This window comes from Oncorhynchus kisutch, linkage group LG5 (assembly GCF_002021735.2).
Source record: "Oncorhynchus kisutch isolate 150728-3 linkage group LG5, Okis_V2, whole genome shotgun sequence".
Taxonomy (NCBI): domain Eukaryota; kingdom Metazoa; phylum Chordata; class Actinopteri; order Salmoniformes; family Salmonidae; genus Oncorhynchus; species Oncorhynchus kisutch.
This window is the reverse complement of record NC_034178.2, coordinates 20,893,698-20,905,876: the sequence shown is the minus strand read 5'-3', so window position 1 is coordinate 20,905,876 and position 12,179 is coordinate 20,893,698. Positions and strand designations below refer to the sequence as shown.

Here is a 12,179-nt window from a genome sequence, read left to right as displayed (position 1 = left end):
ACCCTTAGGGTCTTTTTATAATAAATCTTAAATAATATTCCATCCGGACAATAGCGTATTCATTAGAGGAAAAAGGAACAGCGAGGCCACGTAGTAAACAACTGATTGGCCTCAGCCTAGTCCACTTGTTGAAACAGCTCTTATTCGACACCCTTCCACAATAGAAGCCTCAAACAACTTTCTAAAGACTGACATTTGCTGGAAGCCTTGGGAAGAGCAATCTGGCCCCATAGACACAGCATACTGGATAGGCAATCACTTAAATGAAACTAAAAACCTCAGATGTCCCACTTCCTGGTTGGATTTGTCTCAGGTTTTCGCCTGCCATATGAGTTCTGTTATACTCAGACATCATTCAAACAGTTTTAGAAACTTCAGAGTGTTTTCTATCCAATACTACTAATAATATGCATATATTAGCATCTGGGACAGAGTAGCAGGCAGTTTACTCTGGGCACCTTATTCATCCAAGCTACTCAATACCGCCCCCGTCACCAAGAAGTTAAACAATTTAAAGGCAATGCTACCAAATACTAATTGAGAGTATGTAAACTTCTGACCCACTGGGAAAAAAATAAATGCTGAAATTAAAATCACTCTTATTCTGACATTTCACATTCTTAAAATAAAGTTGTGATCCTAACTGACTGAAGACAGGGAATTTGTACTAGGATTAAATGTCCAGAATTGTGAAAAACTGAGTTTAAATGTATTTGACTACGGTGTATGTAAACTTCCAACTTCAACTGTATATCCAGCCAATCATGTGATATGTTTGTTTAGAATGAGCACATGGAGCAAACGGGATGTGATTATCCACAGTTGAGCAACACAAGGGAGTTGATCAAGTTACATTCGAAAAGCACAACTAATGTTTGCCAGCTAAATATCTTCTAAAGTACAAGTTACCTAAGATGTGCCAAATACAATTCTCAGCTCAGGGCTCCAGCTATGCATTTGGTTGCAACCCCTATTACTAGCCTTCACCTGGAATGCTTTTCCAAAAGCCTTGAAGGAGTTCCCACATATGCCAAACCCAGACGATGCTGGGCCAATTGTGCGCCACCCTATGGGACTCCCAACCACGGCCGGATGTGATACAGCCTGGCTATCCTATCTAGACACGAGGAATAGCTATGTAAGAATGCTGTTCCTTGACTACAGCTCAGCCTTCAACACCATATTACCCTCCAAGCTCATCATTAAGTTCAGGGCTCTGGGTCTGAACCCCACCCTGTGCAACTAGGCGCTGGACTTCCTGACGGGCCACCCATAGGTGGCGAATGTAGGAAACCCTTCTACCATGCTGATCCACAACACAAGGGTTCTTAGCCCCCTCCGGATACTACCCAGTTACTCAACCCTGCACCCTATGTACATAGAGTCACTGGTCACTAATAATGGAACACTGTTCACTTTAATGTTTAAATACTGTTTTACTCATTCCATATGTATATACTGTATTCTAGTCAATGCCATCCTATTTTAGTGTTGTATATACACACTATCGTAAGTATTCTAAAGATATACTAAATATTCTATCCACATACTGACCATGTTTATATCACACACACACATCCCAATTCCATTATTTTACTTTTAGATGTCTATTGTTAGATATTACTGCACGAGCTAGGAACACAAGGATTTCGCTACGTCAGCAATAACATCTGTTAAATGTGTGTATGCGACCAATAAACTTTGATTTGATTCGTGACAATGCTGTTGTTCAAAGCAGAAAATCACATTGGGTTATATGGGAAATTACCGTTAAATTCTGTTCTGCCTAGTGGCGCTGAACCGGCAAGTGCGGAAAGGTAAGGGGAAAAAAATAGAGCATTGTCCTATATTTTCAATGCTTGTCGCTTTAAGGTATGTGCTCTGAGCAAGTGTTTCCATTCATGTTTATTCTCAGCCAACCACAGACCTCTCAACCTGCATGTAGTAAGCAGGGTGGGAAGAAGAAAAAAACACTTGATTCTAATTGGAGATTTCACAATGTCAGTCAAACTGTAGCTGCGCTATAAACACTAGCTGTAAATCATGTGGATGGCCTTTCTATTAGTAATGACGATTCAAAAAGTAAATTATGTAGGCCAATGTACTGTACTAGTAGGCAAATTGCAAGGAAAACCAAAAATATAGCCAGAATAAAAAAATTGCACTGAAATAGGTATAAAACACTTTACTTTTGACTTGAGCTCTCGAACTTGCCCATTATTACTTAAGACTTGCTAAATTGTGACTTGGTCTCATCTCTGCCGTTGACACACTTGTTTATGGCGAATGCTCAAATTAATTGGGTGTGTGTGTGTGTTCATCAGTCCTTACTAAAATAATATAGGCCTAAGAAGAAGTCAGGGAATTCAAATCTTATTCTGTTGTCTTTTTATTTGACACATGCACACAGATCCTATTAGCTAATAAATGGATATTCACTGAGAGGAGTTGCAGAGGCCAGGGTTAGCTCTTACCTTAGCTGGGATTGCAGCTTAACTCCTTTGGTTACAAAGTCCTCCCAGGCTGGATAACTAGCCTGCAAAGCAAACAGACACACAACGGGTGGTTACTTAAGTTGGACAACAGCAGATTATTGAATCAATAGAAAAAACAGGTAATGTAAGTAGCAACCATAACATTCTATGAGATTAGAATTGCTTAGATTATTGAAATCAATCATATTTACTGTCATTTTTAATTGGATGTGGGGAAGATTGACTGTTACTGGGAAAAGGAGTGGGTCAGGGAGGCTTGAGCAGTCAACGACTGTATTCCATCCTGTTCCATCCCTGTGGAACGCTTGACACCTACAGTTGAAGTCGGAAGTTTACATATACCTTAGCCAAATACATTTAAACCCAGTTTCACAATTCCTGACATTTAATCCTAGTAAAAATTCCGTTTTAGGTCAGTTAGGATCACCACTTTATTTTAAGAATGTGAAATGTCAGAATAATAGTAGAGTGATTTATTTTAGCTTTTATTTATTTCATCATATTCCCAGTGGGTCAGACGTTTACATACACTCAATTAGTATTTGGTAGCATTGCCTTTAAATTGTTTAACTTGGGTCAAATGTTTCAGATAGCCTTCCACAATAAGCTGGGTGAATTTTAGCCCATTCCTTCTGACAGACATGGTGTAACTGAGTTAGGTTTGTAGGCCTCCTTGCTCACACACACTTTTCAGTTCTGCCCAAATACAGAAAATGTTCAGGTCGGGGCTTTGTGATGGACACTCCAATACCTTGACGTTGTTGTCCTTAATAAACCATTTTGCAACAACTTTGGAAGTATGCTTGGGGTCATTGTCCATTTGGAAGACCCATTTGCGACCAAGCTTTAACTTCTGATGTCTTGATGTTGCTTCAACATAATCTGCCTACCTCATGATGCCATCTATTTTGTGAAGTGCACCAGTCCCTACTGCAGCAAAGCACCCGTGCTTCACGGTTATGGTGTTCTTCGGCTTACAAGCCTCCCCCTTTTTCCTTCAAACATAACGATGGTCATTATGGCCAAAAAGTTATTTTTTTGTTTCATCAGACCAGAGGACATTTCTCCAAAAAGTATGATCTTGGTCCCCGTGTGCAGTTGCAAACCGTAGTCTGGCGGTTTTGAAGCAGTGGCTTCTTCCTTGCTGAGCGGCCTTTCAGGTTATGTCAATATAGGACTGGTTTTACTGTGGATAGAAACGTTTTTTTACCCGTTTCCTCCAGCATCTTCACAAAGTCCTTTGCTGTGGTTCTGGGGATTGATTTGCACTTTTTGCACCAAAGTACTTTCATCTCTAGGAGACAGAATGCATCCTCTTCCTAAGCGGTATGACGGCTGCGTGGTCCCATGGTGTTTATACTTGCATACTATTGTTTGTACAGATGAAAGTGGTACCTTCAGGCATTTGGAAATTGCTCCCAAGGATGAACCAGACTTGGTCTACAATTTTCTTTGAGGTCTTGGCGGATTTCTTTTGATTTTTCCATAATGTCAAGCAAAGCGGCACTGAGTTTGAAAGTAGGCCTTGAACTACATCCAAAGGTACACCTCCAATTGACTCAAATTATGTCAATTAGCCTATGAGAAGCTTCTAAAGCCATGACATTTTCTGGCACAGTCAACTTAGTGTATGTAAACTTCTGACTCACTGGAATTGTGATAGTGAATAAGTGAAATAATCTGTCTGTAAACAAATTGTTGGAAAACATGTCATGCAAAGTAGATGTCCTAACCGACTTGCCAAAACTATAGTTTAACAAGAAATGTGTGGAGTGGTTGAAAAACGAGTTTTAATGACTCCAACTTAAGTGTATGTAAACTTCCGACTTCAACTGTATGTGTGGAAAGTAAATAGGTCATCTTTGTTCAACTAAATCTTAATTTTCTCTGCCCCACTCTGAAAGCACCTCATTATTGCAGCTTATTTTAAATGAAAGTCACGTTTCCAATCATGTTGAGTGAAAAACAATGAACGCCAACTCTGTCAGGGTGGAATGGACCATTATTATGAACCAGTCTGTGGGTGAGTAATGACAGTTAATATTATGAGGAAAAACGTCAATTATATTAATATGACAATAAATGAATAATCTTTTCTAGAATAGTAGTTAGCTGTATGGATGAATTAACTTTTTTGGATGCCTTTGTCAACAATGTGTACGCAACGCAGGCACAGTGGATGGAGGGGGTATATTTATGATAACTAGTATTATTTTTGAAAATTATGCCCTGCTCACAAATTACGCCCCTTTTTTTTTTTTTTTTTTTTTTTTTCACCTTTATTTAACCAGGTAGGCTAGTTGAGAACAAGTTCTCATTTGCAACTGCGACCTGGCCAAGATAAAGCATAGCAGTGTGAGCATACAACAAAGAGTTACACATGGAGTAAACAATTAACAAGTCAATAACACAGTAGAAAACAAAGGGGGGGGTCTATATACAATGTGTGCAAAAGGCATGAGGAGGTAGGCAAATAATTACAATTTTGCAGATTAACACTGGAGTGATAAAAGATCAGATGGTCATGTACAGGTAGAGATATTGGTGTGCAGAAGAGCAGAAAAGTAAATAAATAAAAACAGTATGGGGATGAGGTAGGTGAAAAGGGTGGGCTATTTACCAATAGACTATGTACAGCTGCAGCGATCGGTTAGCTGCTCAGATAGCTGATGTTTGAAGTTGGTGAGGGAGATAAAAGTCTCCAACTTCAGCGATTTTTGCAATTCGTTCCAGTCACAGGCAGCAGAGTACTGGAACGAAAGGCGGCCAAATGAGGTGTTGGCTTTAGGGATGATCAGTGAGATACACCTGCTGGAGCGCGTGCTACGGATGGGTGTTGCCATCGTGACCAGTGAGCTGAGATAAGGCGGAGCTTTACCTAGCATAGACTTGTAGATGACCTGGAGCCAGTGGGTCTGGCGACGAATATGTAGCGAGGGCCAGCCGACTAGAGCATACAAGTCGCAGTGGTGGGTGGTATAAGGTGCTTTAGTGACAAAACGGATGGCACTGTGATAAACTGCATCCAGTTTGCTGAGTAGAGTGTTGGAAGCCATTTTGTAGATGACATCGCCGAAGTCGAGGATCGGTAGGATAGTCAGTTTTACTAGGGTAAGCTTGGTGGCTTGAGTGAAGGAGGCTTTGTTGCGGAATAGAAAGCCGACTCTTGATTTGATTTTCGATTGGAGATGTTTGATATGAGTCTGGAAGGAGAGTTTGCAGTCTAGCCAGACACCTAGGTACTTATAGACGTCCACATATTCTAGGTCGGAACCATCCAGGGTGGTGATGCTAGTCGGGCATGCAGGTGCAGGCAGCGACCGGTTGAAAAGCATGCATTTGGTTTTACTAGCGTTTAAGAGCAGTTGGAGGCCACGGAAGGAGTGTTGTATGGCATTGAAGCTTGTTTGGAGGTTAGATAGCACAGTGTCCAAAGACGGTGTGAGGCCTGAGGCAATTGCCTCTCCTTACCTAATGGTAAGTCTGCGACTGGTTATGTCATAGCTAATTATAAAAATATTGATACATTACTGGCTCAAACACTTAAATCTGCAAAGATTACAATTAGTGGGTGATGGTCATTTCATAACCAAAGCGGAGGGGACAACAAAAACATAGGAAACATTGGCCCCCCCCCATAATCTGGTAGTGGGTTGGTAGATGCCTATACATCATTTACACACTCACATGTCAGCTCCAACTCATGAGCTTCATCAGCTGCAGATTTTTTATTTAGAATGGAAAATGAATGTGTTTATGCAGCAAACGTTAGTAGAGCCCGAACGATAAGGCATTTTTGGATCCGATACCGATTTTAGAGTGGAAATATTCACCGGCAAATATACACTGCTCAAAAAAATAAAGGGAACACTAAAATAACACATCCTAGATCTGAATGAATGAAATATTCTTATTAAATACTTTTTTCTTTATATAGTTTAATGTGGTGACAACAAAATCACACAAAAATTATCAATGGAAATCAAATTTATCCACCCATGGAGGTCTGGATTTGGAGTCACACTCAAAATTAAAGTGGAAAACCACACTACAGGCTGATCCATGTAATGTCCTTAAAACAAGTCTAAATGAGGCTCAGTAGTGTGTGTGGCCTCCACGTGCCTGTATGACTTCCCTTCAATGCCTGGGCATGCTCCTGATGAGGTGGCGGATGGTCTCCTGAGGGATCTCCTCCCAGACCTGGACTAAAGCATCGGCCAACTCCTGGACAGTCTGTGGTGCAACGTGGCGTTGGTGGATGGAGCGAGACATGATGTCCCAGCTGTGCTCAATTGTATTCAAGCTTTTTTTAAATGGAAAAACTGTGTTACTCTAGTGAAAGTAAGAAACTGCACAGATTCCAGCAAAATAATTGCCTCTGAAGACTGAGCTGCCTCATGCTAGCCAGCTGGAAAACAATGACAATACATTTCATTTATTGGTATTTATTTATACTATACAAAAATCTCAACATGTAAAGTCCTTCATGAGCTGAACGAAAAGATCTCAGAAATGTTCCATACATAGAAAAGGCATTTCAAATTGTGCACAAATGTATTTACATCCCTGTTAGTGAACATTTACTTTTTGTCAAGATAATCCATCCACCTGACAGGTGTGGCATATCAAGAAGCTGATTAAACAGCATGATCATTACTCAGGTAAACCTCTTGCTGGGAACAATAAAATGCCACTAAAATGTGCAGTTTTGTCACACAACACATCTCAAATTGAGGGAGCGTGAAATTGGCATGCTGACTGCAGGAATGTCCACCAGAGCCGTTGCCAGAGAATTTAATGTTCATTTCAATACCATATCCCACCTCCAGCGTCATTTTAGAGAATTTGTCAGTACATCCAATAAGCCGCAGACCACATGTATGGCGTTGTGTGGGTGAGTGGTTTGCTGATGTCAACGTTGTGAACAGAGTGCCCCATGGTGGCTGTGGGGTTATGGTATGGGCAGACAAAGAAACGCCATTGCATGTTATCGATTGTGACACGCTGCGTGAGGCAAATGGTGGTCATGCCAGATACTGACTGGTTCTCTGATCCACGACCCTACGTTTTTTATTTTTAGGCATCTGTGACCAACCGATGCATATCTGTATTCAAAGTCTAATTTCATTTGTCACATGCGCCAAATACAACTTACCCTGTGTATTGAGTTCTGAGAATATGAAATATACTTATTCATGTCACTGAGGGAGAGAGGGTAATGTATAACGCTTACATTATATCAGGTGTCCTATTGAAAAAACTGACACAAAGAATCAGAACCTAACACCTGAAATGCTTACTTCCAAGACCAACTCTTCCTTCAACTGCATTGTTGGTTAAGAAAACACATTTACTAAATAAACTAAAGTTTTAAAAAAGTACAGGGGCTATGTACAGGGGGAACAGGTACAGAGTCAATGTACAGGTTAGTGGAGGTAATTTGTATATATAGGTAGGGGTAAAGTGACTATGCATAGATAATGAACAGTGAGTAGCAGAGGGGGGGGGGGGGGGGGGGTCTGTATTGACTGACCTTCATGTCTTAAAGTAATGGACTGTCATTTCTCTTTTTCTTATTTGAGCTGTTCTTGCCATAATATGGACTTGGTATTTTACCAAATAGGGCTGTCTTCTGTATACCACCCCTACCTTGTCACAAAACTGACTGACTCAAACGCATTAAGGAAAGAAATTCCACAAATTAACTTACGGCACACCTATTAATTGAAATGCATTCCAGGTGACTAGCGCATAAATCTGGTTGAGAGAATCCCAAGAGTGTGCAAAGCTATCATCAAGGCAAAGGGAGGCTACTTTGAAGAATCTCAAATACATTGATTTGTTTAACACTTTTGATCACGGCATTGTAGTATCTAAGAGACTTCTTAGATTGATAACTCATGACAGGCAAGTACGGTTTCGTATTTAATTGGAACTTAGAATAACATTCTCTAATGTACCTGGCTTAAGCTACCTGAATCTTTCTTAAATCACAGTTATATAGGCAGACATAGGAAACGGCCATCTATTGGTAAACAAATATACCAGGTTACTACATGCATTACTCCATGTGTTATTTCATAGTTTGTCTATATTATTATTCTACAATGCAGAAAATAGTAAAAAGAAAAACCCTTGTCCAAACTTTTGTCTGGTACTGTAGGTACCAGCTGTAGTCAAACAGCACTCGCATAGGTGTTCCTTATGTCTGGCCCTTCTTTGAACACTGTGTTGACAAACCTCCAGGCAAGCTTCAATGCCATACAACTCTCCTTCTGTGGTCTCCAATTGCTCTTAAATACAAGTAAAACTAAATGCATGCGCTTCAACCGATCTCTGCCTGCACCTGCCCGCCTGTCCAACATCACTACTCTGGACGGCTCTGACTTAGAATAAGTGGACAACTACAAATACCTAGGTGTCTGGTTAGACTGTAAACTCTCCTTCCAGACCCACATCAAACATCTCCAATCCAAAGTTAAATCTAGAATTGGCTTCCTATTTCGCAACAAAGCATCCTTCACTCATGCTGCCAAACATACCCTTGTAAAACTGACCATCCTACCGATCCTCGACTTCGGCGATGTCATTTACAAAATAGCCTCCAATACCCTACTCAACAAATTGGATGCAGTCTATCACAGTGCCATCCATTTTGTCACCAAAGCCCCATATACTACCCACCATTGCGACCTGTACGCTCTTGTTGGCTGGCCCTCGCTTCATACTCGTCGCCAAACCCACTGGCTCCATGTCATCTACATGTCATCCCCCCTTATATCAGCTCGCTAGTCACCATAACATCACCCACCTGTAGCATGCGCACAAGCAGGTATATCTCTCTGGTCACCCCCAAAACCAATTTTTTCTTTGGCCACTGCTCCTTCCAGTTCTCTGCTGCCAATGACTGGAACGAACTACAAAAATCTCTGAAACTGGAAACACTTCTCTCCCTCACTAGCTTTAAGCACCAGCTGTCAGAGCAGCTCACAGATTACTGCACCTGTACATAGCCCACCTATAATTTAGCTCAAACTACCTCTTTCCCTACTGTATTCATTTTATTTTGCACCCCATTAATTTTATTTCTACTTTGCACATTCTTCCACTGCAAATCTACCATTCCAGTGTTTTACTTGCTATATTGTATTTACTTTGCCTCCATGGCCTTTTTCCCCCCTTTACCTCCCTTATCTCACCTCATTTGCTCACATCGTACATAGACTTGGTTCTACTGTATTATTTATTGACTGTTTGTTTAACTCCATGTGTAACTCTGTGTCGTTGTGTCGAACTGCTTTGCTTTATCTTGGCCAGGCCGCAATTGTAAATAAGAACTTGTTCTCAACTTGCCTACCTGGTTAAATAAAAGGTGAAAAAAAAAAAAAAATGTCCAGGTGGGAAAGGGAAGTATTCCTAGTCATGTAAAATCCATAGATTTGGGCCTAATGACTTAATTTAAATTGACCAATTTCCTTATAATGAGCTTGGTCAGTAAAATCATTGAAATTGTTGCATCAATTGTTGCATATATTTTTGTATAGGTCAAGCTTATATCAAAGGGGGCATAAGGGTTCACTGTAAAAATAGAATCTAGAAGGGAGGTAGGTAGGCGTGATGGGAAGTGACTAGAGTATGAAGATACAAAACTACGCAATTGCAGGTAACTAAAGAAACGTTCAAAATATGCAAAATCCATATCAAAATGTACAAGTCGTTCATTGAGATCCCTTTTCCAGACCAGATATGAAACGTCCGTTCTAATAATGATGCAGAGAAGGTATGGTTCTCTAATAATGGGGCAGAAGTTAAATTCACCGAGACCAAGCCATTGACTGAACTGTTGCCAGATTTTTAGAGTGTTTCACAATAGGGTTTTTAGTGTATTTGGAAAAAGGCTCAGGTAATGCAAGTTGACCTGAACAAGGCAGCTAAGGAGGTGGGGCCACAGGATGAGAGCTCCAAGGTCAACCATTTCAGGCCTGTAACATCAGGGATTTCTGCCATCTAATATAGAATGAGTCTAATAGCTGCCCAGTAATAATAGTGAACGTTCGGCAGTGCTAGACCACCCTGGGGACGAGATCTCTGCAATACGCTCTGATTTATCCGAGGCTTTTTCTTGTTCCAGATAAACTGAGATCTGTTTTTACCTATGAGATAAAAGATTGTCAGAAAGATAGGTATACATTGTAATGTATAAAAACGTAAGTAATACATACATTAAGTGTTGATTCTTCCGCTCAAAGAAAGGGAAAGTAAATCCCAGCGTTCAAGATCCTGTTTCAGACGGAGTATAAAGGGACCCAAATATTTCTGTGTAGTCACTGAAGGGCACAGGACTAAAATAAGGCTGCACAAGGATTAATAGGCATCAATTCTCTTTTTTGTAAATAAATCTTATACCCAGATATTTTACCAAATGTCTTTAATAGAACCTGGATCTTTTGAAGACCAGTTAAAGGGTCAGACATAATAGCATGTCATCCGCATAGAGTGAAACTTTATGCACTAAGCCCCCTCTTCGAATACCTTTGATAGTGGTGTTATTACATATTGCTATGGCTAAAGGCAAAATTGCAATGGAAAGCAGCTGAGGGGATAGAGGAATAACCGGTCTTGTCCCACGTTGAAGTTGGAAATAGGATGAAAGGTTATGTGTGCGTGCACACTGCAGCCATAGGGGAGGAATAAAGGACTTTGATCCAGGACATAAAATTGGGACCAAATCCCAAATGTTTTAGAGTATAAAATAGATAAGCCCACTCCACCTGATCAAACAAACACCTCAGCATCAAGTGATAATATCTCTGGAGTGTCAGATGAAGAGGGATTATGAAGTACATTACAAAAGACGTCTGATGTTGAAAAAAGAATGACCATTTTTAATGGAACCAGTAGAGATAGAGGGAAGGACTGACCCAAAATGGCAGGCAATCATCTTAGAAAGTATCTTTTAACGTCGCAACTCAGTTAAGAAATTGGCCTATGTGAACCACACAAGGATTTTTCCCCTTTCTCAGATTAAGTGAAATACATGCTTGTCTCAGAGGTTGAGGAGAAGAGAGTTTGAGGAGAAGAGAGTTTGAGGAGAATGATTTCTCAAATACGGAAAGCAAGGAGAGAGAGTTGAAAAAATCCGTCAAGTCGGAAATCCGTCAGGTCCAGGGGATTTACCACACTGAATACATTTAATTGCCAACACAATATCTTCAACAAAGAACTATTCTTCTAATTAAGCAGCAACCTCAGGTTCAACTGTAGTCATATCTAAGTTCTCAAAGAAGGTGTCAAGTAAGGTAGCATTACCAGCGGATTTCAAAGTGTATAATTTTGAGTAAAAGTTATAAAAATCATGAATTGACTTCTAAATGATCAATACATTTGTTAACCAGCTCATCAGTTCTCAGGTATGATTTGATTTGCGGTTGTCTAAAGCAGTTGGTGTGCTAGCATTTTCCCTGATTTCTCTCCATGTTCATAATTTTTGTAATGAGATTTACTAATTACATTTTTGGCTTGTCGATTTGAAAGATCAAACTGTCTTTAGTGTCTAACGTTGTTTTAGTAAATCTGCGGATGAATATGCCATATCCACATTTTTATTTGCAAGTTCCCCTAGGCGCTGAATATTGCACTTCCTTAATCTTGCGCTGTACAAAATAAGTTGGCCCCTTAGATGAG

At 40.3% G+C, this 12,179-nt stretch overlaps 1 protein-coding gene across 6 annotated transcripts in view; it reads right to left on the bottom strand.

The window, feature by feature from the left end:
- LOC109890755 (protein MTSS 2) overlaps positions 1-12,179 on the bottom strand; it is a 116,926-nt gene that overhangs the window by 91,931 nt on the left and 12,816 nt on the right. For all 6 annotated transcript variants that reach the window (XM_031824655.1, XM_031824654.1, XM_031824656.1 and 3 more), the window contains exon 2: positions 2,475-2,536. In XM_031824655.1, coding sequence (XP_031680515.1) covers positions 2,475-2,536 — 62 coding nt within the window. The remainder of the gene's footprint in view (positions 1-2,474; positions 2,537-12,179) is intronic.